A 15,839-nucleotide genomic window follows, 5' to 3' on the forward strand; every position below is an offset into this window, starting at 1 on the left:
TGGGACTCGGGTCGTGAGACTCGACTCCGGCCGCGTTCGCTAGAGGACGAGGAGGAGGAGGAGGATAGGTGGGCCTTGCGGTTCCGCTCCGGCGGCCGCCGAAGCAGCGCTTAGCTTTCTGATGAATTAGAGCCATCTCCTCTGCGGCGATAAACTGGAAGAGACAAAGGAGCGGGGGAAGACGGGCGGTATTTACTCGAGCAGAAATCCCGGGCTGTGCAACAGAATGCAGGGGCAGGATTTGGGTTACGAAACTCCAGGGCAGCGCAAACGCAGCCCGGTGCAAACGCCTGTATTGCGCTTCAGCGAACTGCTTGCTTTAAGGTGGTTTTTGTGATCCTGTTGCTAGGATTAAGCCTTTTGCGTTGCAGCATGGAGAGTCTTTTGTTTGAGTTAAATTCAGACCTCTTGATATGTCACCTGACAGTCTTGTGGTTTTGGATGAATATGGCTCATTGCTATTATTAACCTGAGTTGGCAGCTGGGCACAACAGGAGTTTACAGGGATTTTGAAAAGTGGAACTGCTCGGGGGACAAAGATGCTTCCCAGGTACGGTCACTGCACAGTTCTTGAGATTGTTTTAATTATTTGAAAGCTTAATATTTTCACTGCGATGAAAGTACTTCTTTCCCAGAGCTGTGAAGCTTTTAGAGATTTAATTTTTTTTATGGTTCTTCTTATATTTATATGCTAAATGGCATGAATGGTTTTTTTTTTCCCTGAATTGGTTCTATCTGTTGTAATTTTGCAAAGGGAAGCACAGTCTACGTGAATAATGTAAAACATTGTGTTCAATGCTAGTGAATTTAACTGAAAGGAGCTGTGTCTTGCTTGTGTGTGATTTTTTTTTTTTTTCTAATTAAAACAGGTATTTCAAAAGAGCACAGAGCTTGTGTGTCTGCACGTGTGTATGCATATGTTTGCATGCATATATGTGCTTAAATCAGCTTAAAGCTGAACAGGTATTTTTTGAAATGACATACGTGAAGTAGTACCCAAAATATTCTGTGAAATTACTAATTGTAGATTCAGAAGCTGTGTAAATTGCAAAGTTACTCAACATGCTATATGTCTTTAACGAAACCTTCCAGCTTACTTATTTTCAATATCACCCTCCAGACTATGATTAATGTGTTGACTGGACTGTACCTAACCTATATGTATTACATCTTTTTGCTCATGAAGAGGCAGCTGGCTCATGTATTGGACTTTAGAGTATAAATTAGGTATCTTAATGAGAGCCAAGTGACTTGGTAGAAGGAGGAAAAAAAGGAAAACAAAGTCAGCTTCATACACAGTTAAAGAATTGGACAGAGCCAAGGACCTTGGAAGCCAATTGAAGTTTAGGTCCAAGTTTATTATACTGAGTGTGAAATATCTGGCTGCCTGAATATGTTCCTAGTGTACAATATGTGCTTAGTATAAGCAGCAGAACTTTCCTGGAGCACAAGTAGTGCAGCTATTCAAGGTGAGGATTGCTAAGCTGGTAAATGAGCAAGACAGATTTATAGATACAGCATAGAGCTGACCTCTGTGATGCTGCAGTGCCTGTGGACGTGTCACCCTCCTTCGAGAAATGAAAAGGTGGTGGCTTGGATTTCTTTTTTTTTTTTTAAAGAAACATTATTTCCTTGTGACAAACCTGAAAAATGTAACCGCTGCAAGCAGTCACCCATCATGGGTGGTTGTCCCTGAAATGATCCACTGTCTGTCAGTTTTTCCAAGCTACCCAGAGTACAGGTCCGTCGACATTTGGGAAATCCCGGCTGAGGTCAGAGTGATAAAGGGCAGCGTCGCCCAGAGCGCTGGGTAAACTCCTTCGCAATCGATGGTCACGGGCTCCCTCCGTGGCCTTGGTCAAGTCACAAATGCCGATTTTCTCTGCAGAATCAGCAGGCGTTCACCACAACAGTCACACAACCCTGAAGTGACCTCAACTCTTGTAAAGACAATTATCTTGCAAAATTTTTTCTAAGTATAGGCCCCGTGGTTTCTCTAGTTTAGGGATCTTCTTCCTCCTCACAGACTTACGGTGGTGTTATGTCACCAGCATTGAGATGGAATCTCTCGCTGAAAATGCCAACTTTACAAATTGGCAGTGCGGTCTGGATCATCCTTATCATGTGAATCCTGATAAAGTTCTTTTGCATTTCAGGTGTTATTATTAAAAAAATAAATAACCTGCCCATGCCTCTTTAAAAAAAGCTAATGGATGGTCTTCCAAAGCTGGAAGCATCGTTAACATGCCGTACATTGCTGTTTTCATTGCTTCCAAATTAGTTGTGCTCTTTCAGAAAGGTCTACACAGCTGTCTTTGTACAATAATGGTCAAATAATAAATGAATTAGTGAATTGCAGTAAGAAGGTATTAAAATACGTTCAATACCCTCCCCATGTGTCCTATATATTCAACTTTTGTTGTATCTTCTCAAAGCCAAATGAAAAAAAAATCCAGTAACAGATAATAGAAATGTGTAGAGCAATTTGGGTGGGAGAAGGGAATCCCTTGTTGGAAAAGGCACCTCAGTCAGGGGTGAGAGGTGTACGATATGATGGTTGGACTAGGCCAGCACCATTTTCCTTCTGCTTCTGATCACCCTTCCCTATGACAAAGCAACTGCAGGATCCTAAATACTACTGGGCTGTGCATGTACAGGTGAGCATGCTTCGATGTGAACGTACATCTCTCTGGAACATGGAGATAATCTGCATCTGAAATATCCCAATGCACCCAGTGGAACGGTCTCGTATTTGCAGCGTAAGCTCTTCAAGACGGGGACAGCCTCTGTGCAGCACTCCCGTAGAAGTTGGCTGGGTCTAAGCACTACTGTAACAACGATAATACATGAAGAGTATCATCTGCAGGAGCTGGAGATAAGCCCTGGGGATCCTTATGCCTCTGTTCTGATGCTCGTCTAATAGGAGTAAAGGAAGACGTTTCCTTCCACGCGGAGCCCTGCGAGGAGGGCGTGGGGCAAGGTGGACCTGCCGTCTGCTCTGCCCTGGCTGTTCCTGTCAGCCTTTTAAAAAGGTGCTAACATGAAAAACACGCAGGACAGATAAGCTAGCATAAACTATAAATATCATTTGCGTAGATGCATTTAAAAATAGTTCCAAGTGATTCATCACCAGGCAGTTTTTATAACTATGGGTAACATGATGTAGGAAAACAATAGTTTGACTGATAGTTTCAATTTACTTTTTCAATGATTAGTCATATTCTGGTTTTGAGCAACTTTACTTTTTAGCAAACTCTTCTACAATTCCTACCTGCTTAATATCTTGATCGGTTTGCTTCAATTGCTTCTCTTTAAGACTTCTAAAATATCTATGCTAATTATTAAAAAGTAATTGGATACTATCTAAGCTGTGTTAATATGAAATAGTTCTAAAAGTAAAGTCTCAAGCAGGAGGAAAAATAGTATTAAGCTAAACCTTTAATGTAATGAAGAAGTGCTGTTCGTGTTGTAGTGGAAACAAGGAGGAAGGAATGTACTTGCTTTCAATTACAGGGGAAAATCTTGTATTTTAATTGGTAGAGTGGTAATGAAGGATTTCTGCGTCTGTCATTTTATCTATTAAGACTTGCACAGAGTATAATAATACCAATTTAAAGCCATTCAGCTGCCTCTTGCTGAGAAACGCCTATGGTAGCAATAAACTCCAGGAATTAGATACATGAGAAAATCCACCCTTGGAGAGCATTTTGACTTCTGGATTGCCATGCAACTTGCAGTACAGGTGTCAGGAAGCATGTAATGGATCTGTAAATGTAAACTATAAATAATATTCCTAGTGGTTGAAGGTAAAAAAAAGGCAGGAAAACAAAACGGATGAAAGAGGAGAAAAGCTGAACCATAGTAGGGCTTAGGTATGAACATGCATTAAAATATCATTTTTCAGGCCTTGATTTCATTATTATTAGTTTCTAATAATTTAATCTTTATTCATGTGGAAGTTTGCCTTTCTGTCCCGAATAATTCCTTTCCTTTTGTGCTTTGTACTTGCATTAGCATCTGCACAGGGGGGTTGGACCAGATGACCCCCAGAGGTCCCTTCCAGCCTCAACCAGTCTGTGATTGTGTGAGATCTGGTTTTACATGATTTGTTTCTGAAATATCCCACGCAGCATTTATACATCAACGGATTTCTACCCCATTCTATGCATATAGGTATTTCTGAACGTCTCATTCTAGAGGAATCACTGTTTGTGTAGTGGAGATCTCCATAGGACTGGTGTCCTGCTCAGAAATAATTTATCACTGTTTCTTCTCTTGCTTGACGTGTGACCTCACAGCACTAACTGTAAGGCAAAGTCACAAACACTTCCACTGGTGAAAAGATTGTTGGGGTTTTCTTGCTGGTGGTTTTTGTGTTTGTTCTTTTCTTTAAATATAATCAGTTTCAAGGAAAGATCAAAGAGTGATAGATAGGTCACACAGCAGAAAGTCCTCATTAAGAGAACCGTCATTTCCAGAACAGTGTGGGAGATGGAGACTCACCTTTCATTAACAGTGCTAGAACATTTGATTCTACGTCTCCTGGTTTTCCTATAAGAATCTCAAGAAAACATCAGTTAAATGTCAAAGTTGGTTTCCATTTATAAACAGAACTAATTATATTCAGAAGATCTAGGTCAGTTTTCATCCGCCTGAAGAACAGCGCTGGAGTATTGCCCTGTTATATTTGTTTTGAGAACATGCCCTCCGTATTGCATGCAGGAATTTGTGTGTTTCTGGGGATAATCTATCCAGATATCAAGCTTAACGGTATTTTAAAGCTCTAACAACAAAAGCAAAGCTACTCTGTGTCCAGCTTCCTCCTCACTGGGAGGTGGTGGGGCCGAGTCGGAGGTGCCAGCCTGCCTCTGTTTACTGTCTGTCTAAATGAACTTTCCCCCAGCACTCTTAAAGTTTCTTCTGGTTTGGGAAGTGGCCCGCTATTGCCAGGGAATATTTTTGCAAGGCTGAAATGTGCTTAAGGACTCTATTACATAACAGAGATAACGCTTATTTGGAATTATCACAAATTATGATGGATAATATCTACTAAATGCTTGTCTAGAGAAAGTTAAAATGTCATGTGAAGAAGCTGAGAAGTAAACAAGCTCTTGTTACCTTGATCAAATATGTTTCCGAATACAGCAAGAGTTTTATATTTAGCTTTCTCTCCTCTTAGTGTGTAATCTGCTCTTGGAGCTTTTTATAAGCAGACTTTGCTAAGATCTGGAACAGCTACTGCCCTTCTTTGCCAGTAATTTCAAAGTCAAATATCAAAAGTACTAGGTAATGGAAGACATGCTTTTGTCTGAGTGTGAAGGAAATTCAAATGCACTGCAAGGGTGGAGCAAGCGATAGCACCTTTTTGGCAAACAATTCGTTGTTGTTGTCACACACTGTTTCTTTATAGGAACCACAGTGGCCTATAAAATGAGCTTCCAGACTTCCATCGATTTCACTTAAATATAAAAAGATGGTTCCTTCAGGAAGCCAGTTTATCCAGCGGTCTCACTTGCCTCCTCACCTCCAGCTGAAGTCAGGTTCTTACAAGTAACTGTCCCCAGCTCTAGTGCCTTTGAGCCTCTCAGTTGATAACACTCCAAATATGCATCAAACAATATGGATTTTGTTTTCTTACATTTTCTGAAATGCCAGGTGGGGCTCATTAGCAGAGCCCCCGGTAAATGTATGCTCTGCACTGAGTTTGTCACTGTGCTTGGTTTTCGGTACAGAATTGGCCCAGTTTGCAGTCTGTTCTTCATGTGGGCATGTCCCTCTGTGGACGATGCTTGGCTTTAGGTGCCCAAAGAGAGAGGGTGCGTGGCTTTGCCCCCGAATCTAGACATCAAGTTATTTCAGTTTCAAGTTGCTCAAGCTTTTTTTGTAATAAGTTGCTTTTGACATTTGTTGCACACTATCTTCTCTGCAGCTTCTGTTTTTCTCTCCTGTTGCTAAATGGTGGGGCTGAGCAGATCAGGAAATGGATTTCCTCTCTCAAGAGACCAAGTAACTGTATGTCTTGGTGCTTAGTTTTACCTCACTGGAACTACACTAGTTGTAAAGCCTGTGAATCTATATTGGACAGTCTTAAAAACTTCTGATAGGCAACCATGGCTTTGGTGATCAAATTGATTCTCTGCTGTGACCTATTATAGAAGTTGTTGGGTTACAAATGTCCTTAGCATACTGATCACATAAAGCATGGGCACAGAGAAGGAAACCTTTTGGTTGGTGAATTAGGGGGACAGAGGAGAGGAAAATTTACCATAGTCTTGGAGTCTAGCATGCCAGGTTTACTTCAGTCCGTATTATCACTTATGGGCGTCTCTTTGCTGAAATAAATGTACAGCTCCTTGTAAACTGGGAGCCTGTATCCTTCATTAATGGCTGGAAAGTTCCAGGGCCTCGTTTCTCACTTCTTGGGGTTTCATGCTAATGCTGCTTGCCTAAAAGGCAAGGATAAGGAAGATAGAATTTCACTTGATTAAGGAAATGGCTTGTAACCAGCTGGAAGATGATTGCTGTTGGTTTCATGGATAGGGGAGGCGTCTTGTTTCCTGTCTCCCAAGAACTGAGAAGGTATCGGTGAAAATGGATTCCCAAGTCCATGGGCAACAATGCTTGCTGGGTTTTAAAGTCATGGCTGGCTTTTTAAAATGGGAATTTAAGATTATGGCTACAAAGCACCCTTAAAGGCAATGGTATTCAAGCCTGAGCCCTCCAAGTTCTCCCTTTGCAGAGCTCCTCTGAAGTCAGTGACACTCGGGAAGGCAGAGGCTCAAGAATGCTCCTTTCCTTGTTATTGACTGCAAAAATAGTTTGGGAGTAGGTGTGTTAGAACTGCTGTGTGTGTTTTGCTGACCCATGCAGCAGCATGGCCTTGAATCACAGTGGCATAAGTGGAGATGATTTCCAAGTCTGAATGTAGTGAGGACCTGAGTATATAGTCAGGACCAAGCTACACATGGCTCTCTTTTTCCCAGCATCAAAGCATATATATTAGTATGAATGCTGTCGTTTGTAATACTGCAGTTAGTTCTATGCACATATGTTACTACAGTGTTTGTGAAACCTGAAGAAGGGTAGGAAAGGTACTTTGCATTTTTTCAGCTGGGGAGTTCAGTGCTTTGCCAAACCATGAGGCTGAAAACCCATGACTGCAAATGCAGAAATTCATTACTTAAGGGAGAGGCCAGTGTGAATATATACCTTTTTTCTTTTTGCTTTTGAATCGTGAATGCTTTCAAGCTAGCGCTTGCAATGATGAGGGACTCTTTTTGGGGGGGGGGGGGGGGTGGGTCTCTAAACATAAAAGCTGAGTTCTTCTATGACCTTGATTACAAAAAGCTGGAACTTGAAGAAAACATTAAATATCACAAGACAGAGCACAAGAGCTGGTAATGCTGCGCACATCATTGCATATGGCTGTAGTGGATTGGTGCCGTTTATGCCAGTGTAATTTGGCAAGTGTAGGGGAAAAAAAAAACAAAAAGCATAGTTCTGGCTACAGGATCAAAGGGTCTGATGAAATGTCATTGCATTTGCTCGACTTTATGTTTTAATATAGTTGTATATACAGAAAACATAGAAAGGACAGTGTAATAAAGAGTTGTGGTAATTGATCCTTCTGCTCTTTTATCTTTTAATTAAAGCTGGCCTTTGCCGGAATTTGACCCAAGTCAGATCCGACTGATTGTGTATCAGGACTGCGAAAGAAGAGGACGGAATGTCTTATTTGACTCCAGTGCTAAAAGAAAAATAGAGGATGTTTCGGTGTCGGTGAGTATTTTACTAATTTGAATGGTTATAGTCTATATTTTTTTAAATGGCAAGATTGATAAATCACAAATGTTCTGTTTTATTCACATTAACATTTAAACGTCGGTTATATGCAGGGCTATATTTAAATGCCTGTTAAGTTGCAAATTATTCATGCTTCAGTGATTTCACTCTTAACAGCTTTAAATACTGTAGTGATCTCTTTATTCCTGGGCTCGTCTACTTTCTGCTCGTTCAGAGAGAAGGATTCCTTCCTGGTGCTGCAGCAGGCAATGCTGGGGGCCTGAGGCAGGGCATAAACTGATATTTATGGATGTGCTTTTATGCCATGGTGGGGTGTGCATTCTTAATCGGAAGGTCCTCCCAGTCCTGTGTCCTCCTGTGTCCTGTTTGGTTAGCTTTTGCCAATCGTTTCTATGCTTTGCTGACAGTTTTTTCACACAAAGTTACTTGAAAAGTTTTCCTCTGTTTTTCCTTTTGGCATGGTCTGCATGGTAATCTATTAATTGAAACTGTAATGGATGCAGTCAGATGAGGATACTTACTTCTAAGGGCTCTGGCCAGAAGATTAATTTCTAGCCACAGTGCTATTCTAAGTGGTTGTGTGAGGTTGGACAGCTTATATTCGCTGCTTTGAACTTCCTTTTCACCACCTCTAAAAACGTTTGCAAACCATTTTAAGGTCTGTGAGCAGAAAGCACTGTGTGAGCTGAAATTCGTGATCCCAGCTGCTTTTACCCGTAGGACCTACTAAGTTCTGTAAGCAGGAGTACACAAAATAACATATTACCCTCAAGCCCTGGTTTTCATGTTGGGTATTGGAGTACAGCCAGAAGATTCTTCATCCAGCTTGTAAACTCTTCTGGCCTATTGCTGAATGTTGCCAGCCTGATGCTTCTCATCCTGGTCCTGAGTGCTTCCTATGTCCGCATATCCTAACCTCTGGAAGTCTGTTTGTTTCTCATCAGGCACTAATTTCCAGGCTTCTCCATCGCTTACTCTAGTGCTTGTATAGCCACGAATCAAGATCCCAATTTCCTAGTTCTTTTTGAGAATTTGTGAAGTAAAGCAAGTTTCACAAATGTTGAACAAAATGCATCTTTCTTTTTAATTTTAGCTTGTTAGAATGGCTTTATAATTTATAAGTTCCTGTTCTTCTAGGTGTTCTTGCCAGGAAAACAGGTTTTTAAAGACGAGATCTCAGAAGTGGTTTATTGGTACGAATTGCTGCCTATGCTCATTACTATTACTTCATTAATTATAAAGTATTACTTCATTAATAAAAAAAGATGTTGTACAGTATAAATCCTCTTACCATATTTCAGTTGATTTCTTGAAAGCCTAAACCTTCTTTAAGATAGATCTGTACTTGCACAGTGAACTTGCAAACTTCACTGTTTTGGTTTATTTCAGAAAGATTGTTGACTCTGGCAGCTCAACAGCAACAGAATAAACAGCTGATAATGGAGCTAATATGGTTGCATATTAATCTCTCCTTTATTTTTCTTTGCTAAGAGGGGAAGGGGGAGGGAAATAGCGGTATTCACCATCTCTGTGAAATGAGTACGTGAGACTGGTGGAGGAAGACTTTTCCCAGGGTGTTTGAAATGCCCAGTACTCATCTCTAGTAACTTGATACATTTCTTCTTTTTTGTGGTATTAGGAGACTTTGAAAGAGAATATATTGAAACATTTGCTTGCTGTGACATCTGCCTTCTGCAGCACTCAGATAATGTCATGTCAGGCAAAACTTTCCTCGTAAAACAGAACTTTGCAATAGCAGAAACATTATGCAGGTAAAAACGTGCAGAAGAGTCCTCGGCTTGGCTTGCTGCAAGCTTAGTACAGGCTTGTACAGTTAGCAGTACATACTGCCCATTTTCAAGGAATTGCATTGTTTATTTTTCTCGCTCTTTATCATGATTTTCATTAACAAAGACACACCCTGCCTATACAAAGCCAGATCTTGGCTCTAAGCACATTCCAAGGCACTCTTGCCCTTTTGCAGCAAGACGTGTGTGTGGGCTGGGCACTCTCCCTTCTGAAAGGGTATCTGTTCACTACCCCACAAAAGCCAACGCTTTCTGCATCTCTCTTTCCCCCAGCCCCCCATTTCCTAACGTGATTTATACCTCTGGATTTACAAATAACACTAGGGGGGAGATTTGCAAGAGTGCCTAGCAGTGGCCAGACTGTTCTGGTTGAAGTCTAATCAGTCTAATGCGGAGAGCCGAGAGGGTTTCAGTTTGCTCTATGTTGCTGTGCTCTTCAGTTCCCATTTTCTGTTGCTTATGAGATGTGAAAGCAATTAGAATTTAAGAGTTGTATGCCTGCAGCAAGGTGAGATTTACTTTGCTCTATTTTATGTATCTAATCTCTACATATGTCAAGAGTTGAGTGCGGTGGACCAAGGTTGAACACGGCTCAGTCATTTGAATTCTATAAGGGAAGGTATGGTTGTAAAATTTAAGGAGCATCAGAGCAAACTTTTCCAGACACAGATGTTTCAAGAAATAAAACAGTAGGCTCAAACTTCTTGATGAGTGAAAACTGCAGTGTTTGTGCTCAGACCAAGCTGGGCTCTAATTATTAAAGCATTACTAGGTTCATATTATCCGTGAGGGAAATGTGACTATAACACAAATAAGGATACTGTGTTTTCATTGGATATTAAATCAGCCTCCTCACGTCTTCTATAAAGCTAAATATTAGGTAAACAAGAATTTTGGGAGGGTATAGCACAGAGACAGACAGAAGGCAGCTGAGAGTTTGCAGTATGGCCGTTAAAATATTTTAATTGCGCAGGAGAAGTAATGTTTTCCCCGGGTCTTTGCTAGAGTTAAACTTGGCAAGCAAAGCCGAGAAGCAGTCTGGTGACTCGGAGGGCTGGCGGCCGCTGCACCGGGAATGTTGGCCGAAGGCTGTGCCAGGCGTTTCCACCAAGGCCAGGCAGAGATCCGCCTTCGGCAGCTGTGGGCACTTGGCATGGGGGGGAGGCAGAGAGATCCCCTTTGTGAGTCCTATGCCTTTTTTGGTGCTAAGCAGGAGAGGTTCTTCCCTGGCTTTCCAGGGGAGCAGAGCCGAAAGGCTGCTGCCTCGCGAGCATCAGAAAATTGGGTAATTCCTCTGTCGAGAGTTCTGCCAGGATATCCCAGAAGAGAGTGGTTGCCCTTTCCAGCCCTGTGACACTAGGTCATGAGCAAATGTATCAGAACAGGCATTTGCACGTTGGGTATACGAGGGCAGCAGGTGATACGAGAAGTAGACATGACTGATGCCTTTTCTGAACAGCCTTGGTCCACACCCAAACATCCACATCCCTCGGATTTTGGGGTATCGAAGTACTTCTACGTGCAAGCTCGTGGGTTTGATCCACTGTCTTCTGTAGGGAGTTACTTCGGAGTTTGTTCCTCATACTAATACGTGTCTCATTTCTAATGAGACTGTACTACTTGATTTGCAGGTGATAGTGTTACGACCTATGGCTGATCTCTACTAGCAGACGCGTTTCTGTCCTCGTCTGCTCCTTTTCCTCTAACACTTTCCTGCTTTCCACCGTGCCACCGGCCCCGCTCTCCTCGCTGCGTGGTGCCTCGTGGCTGTGCGTCCGTGCGTCCGTCCACCCCGTCGGGTCGTACCGAGTTTCCAAGCCAGGAGCCGCGTGTGAACGCAGGTATGCTCCTCCAAGAGCTGCGATAGCGGGCCCGGTTTGAATTTCAAATCAAGCATGACAAGCAGCTCCTTTTCCTTTTTTAAGGTGCAGAGGCCAGGTGGCCCAGCCGGTGCTGAGCTCTCAGCCTTGGCTCTGCCTTTCCTGAGCCCCTGCATGCTTGGCTTCTCAACCTTGACGCCGCGTTCGCGCTAACCTCGCGCGAAGGCTGCGTTGCGTTTTACTGCGCCGCTGCTGTTGTGCGGCACGTGAGCGATGTCGCCGTACACGTCGGCGTGCGAAGGCCAGCTGAAGTATGAGGAGTTTGCCTCCGAGGGCCGGCGGTTGACTGGGAGAAGGGTGCCGCAGAAATGGTGCCACGAGGGAGAAGTGGGGAGTAAACCAAAGAAGAAGGTGGGATGGGGACCCTCGCGTCAGGGCTTTCCTTGGAGCAGGCTGAATGAGTTCAGGGACGGGGGTTAGCTGTCTCATTTAACCACTCGTTTTCCTTTTTATGTTGTCCACTGGTGGCTTATGACAAGCCAGTTGTTACCATTCGGGATTTGCCTGAAGAGAGGTACTGATGGACATGTAAGAAGCGAAAAGATTTCCTGAGTCTGAAGATCAGCCTAGAGGAAGGTGTGGAGTCCAGGGAGGAAAAATGGTGTCAGGGGACCATGAGGAAGAGTAGGGCAAAAAGAAGCAAGAGCCAAGCTGTGTGCTGTGCTGAGCAGGCATCTGGAGTTTGGATGGTTTGGCTGGGAAGGGGGGAAGACAAGGAATCTGAGAAGGGTAGTGGCTTGTTCCCAGGACCTGGAGGCAGAAGAGGATTTTCAGAAGCAGGGTTTGGTTTGTTTTTTTGAAGGAATGAAAGAGAAAGAGTGGTCCAAGGTACAGAATTTGAGATCTAGAGGTGGATTTGGGGAGCGAAAAGTTCACTTTTGCCATGTAACCTAGTTGTCATTATCTTTGGGATAATTTAACTGAAAGGTCATATGATATTTGATCTCCTACTGCGGCAATTTCTTTCACTCCAAATGTCATATTTATCCCAAAGTAGAAAAATGGCATGCTGTTTTAAACAAGCCAGGATTAGCCATGTGTTCTAATATACTTCAGCACTGGATAAATGTTGAACAGCAAATTGCATTGAGGGATTAGTAATTGGATAGTGAGCCTTTTGCTTTTAGGTGAGTTGTGTGAAATGGAGACTCTGGTCTCTATCTGGCTCTCAGTGGACAGGGTTCCAGTAAGCCAGGCTGAGCAGACAGACAAAGCTGTAAGCACAGAGACCCAGTCCCACCTTCTTAGCTCTGCTTAGTCTCTCTAAACAGAAATGGAAGAATTACTAGTGGCGTGGGGGAGCATAGGGCTGTCTTTACTTCCTTCACTGACCTCTGAGTAATAGAGGAACTTGACAACTCTGGAAATAAAGGGAGAATGTAGCACTCGACAGCAGCATTTTAAGAAAGATACCTGGATTTTTACAGCAGCACTTGAAGGGAAGGAATGAATGCCTATTCGGGTTACTCTCGTGTCCTAGGTGGATGCATACATTTAATCACACATTCAGACGAACGCGTCTTAATAAAGCAAAAGTGTTAATTTACCTATTTTGGAATAATTTTTCAGCTTTGCTGGAATGTTCTAGAAATGAGGTACAGAGCTCTTGAAGAGTGGCAGCTTTGCTTGGAAATACAGACTTCTCTATCACTACCACCACAGTGGTATTTGAGCACCTGCTGTTGCAGAGAGGTAGAAAAGAGTAAAGCATATGATGACATTTCTCTTTCCTTCTGTCACTCACAGCCCTAATGCACATGCACACAGTCTGGATTTGGTTCAATGCACCAGGCTCCTTTCAACTTTCTTATTATCCCCAAACCAAAACTTGCCCAGGAGAAATTCCTCTTCCTGGGCATGTTCTTCCCACTTACTGAGGAATTTATAGACCTTGTGGCAAAGAGTTAAAGGTCTTTGCTGACAGAGGTGGAGAAAAGAGATTCCAGAAGCAGAACTGTAGAAGAAAACTACTTTTTACCCTGTCGTACTATAAAGACCTTTTACTCTAAGTTATCTTCAGTACTACCTGATCGGTCTCCAAGACTTTCAGCAAGTGATGACCTCTAATGTAAGAACTGTGACTGCCAGGAAGTCTTTGGAGCTGGGCGGTATCTGCAGCGAGTTGGCAGAGAAAGAACAAAGAGTGTGACCACAGCAGGGAGAGCAGTGTGGCAGCCAGGAGCGGCAGCTGCCCACGGCATCCTTCCAGCAGATGTTCTGCTCTCCAGCAAAAGTGAGCATTTCGGAGGGCTCCAGCAGCACTTTGCCTGGGGATCTGATTTGTTGCAGCTATGTCTATTTGGAAAGAAAATGCACAACTTTGAAACTTTCCTTTGTACGGTTCTCAAATAATTAGGTTACCTTTTTATTTTTGGAAACCTGGCTTTAATATCTTTGGAATATTATATTGGAATGCAAGTAATCCCACTCCTTTGATGCAGAATATCTTGAGATTTGTAGCATCTAAAATTTCATTGACATTTGGAGTCAGAAGCTGCAGGAGGAGGGGGGCATTGCAGGTACTTGATCTCATTGTCCAACAGGTTATTCTTAAGCACATGCTAAGTTTGTAAAAGAGCAAACACCAAAATTGGTCAGTGATCTGCATTTTAGGAGGGATTTACTGTTCACGAGGTTCTGAAAAGTATCTGAAAGATCCTGACCTCCTTTACAGACTCCTTGCAGGAGTCTTGGTTCATTAAACTCCACTGCAAAGACCAAACAACCGTTTTCCTGGTTTGCTATTTAAATCAGGCAGCTATTACTTCAAGATACTAGACTCCCCAATGGATCTGGGGAAAGCTGCTGTGCAGAAAAATGCAGTGATAATGAGAAGAAATAATTTAAAAGTAATTTGCAAATGTAGCCTATTTTTTTAATGCACAGAAAATTTTTTCACCTGTAGAAATGCATTTACTGGCTTTACAGTCTCAAGGAAGTTTAGTTATAATTGTAACTTTTTAGAAGGAACTTTCAACATCTGATGGAAAATGCAAGCTGAAATGTGGTTTGCCTGCAAAAGCTTCTGTAACCCTGTGGATTTTATGTGGTTTTATCACATGATGCTTGCCCAGCCTAGGACATTGTTGTTTGTGTCAGAGATAAAATGCAATTCTAGTTCACGAGTTCCTACTGAAGTCATATGATGATCATTCACATGTTCCAGCCATTGTGTACTGTGCTCAAGCCACAGATCCTAGCCATTAGCAAATCTACATATTGCATGAATTCAACGTACTCACCACGATGTTGTAATTAGAAGATACTACTATGGGAGGCTGTATATGTCAGTAAAGCACAGGACTCAGCGGCTAGTGAGTGCTTCCTTCCCCTCTGCCACAGAATTACTGATTTGTCTGCACATTTTTCCTTAAGGCTTTCTGTGACAGCAGCTCTCTAATGGGAGCAGCAGTGCAGACTGCTGCGTGGAGCTCGATAATCCCTGACATTTTCTGCTGTTTTGCTAAATCTCACCCGTAGTTAGGGCCAAATAAAAGTCACCTGTCCCTAATGGTGGGTGAGATTTAGCCAAAAAAAAAAAAAGTAGTAACCTGCATAGCCTAGGACAGAGGGATGGGATTCCCATCTTGTCCCTCACCAAAATCCCTCCACAGCAGTAAGGGCAGTTGTCTTTTTGTACAGTTGTTGCTGACTATTGAGCAGTCATGGAGTTACCACCCTGTGCCTTGGGTATTTCACAGTTTTCTTTATGCCTTTTCTTTTTTTTCATAGCTATTAAAGATTGAGACATGCTTATGTTTTTGAATGAAGGGGGAGCTTGTAATGTGGACCTGTGAGTCCAGAGGTGAAGCTGCGACATATAACAGCACTTCTGGATTTCCATCTGTCCCTTGAACCTTGCTTCCAGTAGGGTTTGCTTCCAGCTTGCTCTTACTGGTTTGGTGGTTGTATAGGAAATGTTAATTAAGAAAGTCTTAGGGCAGAGTTAGTATGTAATTTTGAGCAGTGTAGACTATTTCTGTCTCCTAGTGCTGCCCACTAGCAAATGTAAATAATGCCAACCTTATGTGGGCGTGTTGAGATATAATGAGTATATGAAAAATATGTTGAGGTCTTCAGGTGAAGAGGATTGCCTAATCTTAGTGTAAATGGCATTAACTGATGTGGATGCTGATTCTGCTTGGGATGCTGAGATTTGCAGGGGAAATCACAAATGTTTTTAAATAGTGAACAAAACCATAGTGGAGCATATCCCGTGCCAGTGGTTGATAATACTGCATCTATAGAGTGGACACAGATCCTGCTCATTCTGTATGTCAGTTCCAGCTCCATCTGAGCCCTCCTAACTCCTGTTTTTGCTATGCTTTCTCTCTGAATCTCTATCAGA

At 42.6% G+C, this 15,839-nt stretch overlaps 1 protein-coding gene across 2 annotated transcripts in view; it reads left to right on the forward strand.

Moving 5' to 3' along the window:
- FNIP1 (folliculin interacting protein 1) overlaps positions 1–15,839 on the forward strand; it is a 67,781-nt gene that overhangs the window by 23,050 nt on the left and 28,892 nt on the right. For both annotated transcript variants that reach the window (XM_010578828.1, XM_010578829.1), the window contains exon 2: positions 7,653–7,779. In XM_010578828.1, coding sequence (XP_010577130.1) covers positions 7,653–7,779 — 127 coding nt within the window. The remainder of the gene's footprint in view (positions 1–7,652; positions 7,780–15,839) is intronic.

The sequence above is a fragment of the Haliaeetus leucocephalus genome, unplaced genomic scaffold (genome assembly GCF_000737465.1).
Source record: "Haliaeetus leucocephalus isolate CR32 unplaced genomic scaffold, Haliaeetus_leucocephalus-4.0 Scaffold656, whole genome shotgun sequence".
Classification (NCBI taxonomy): domain Eukaryota; kingdom Metazoa; phylum Chordata; class Aves; order Accipitriformes; family Accipitridae; genus Haliaeetus; species Haliaeetus leucocephalus.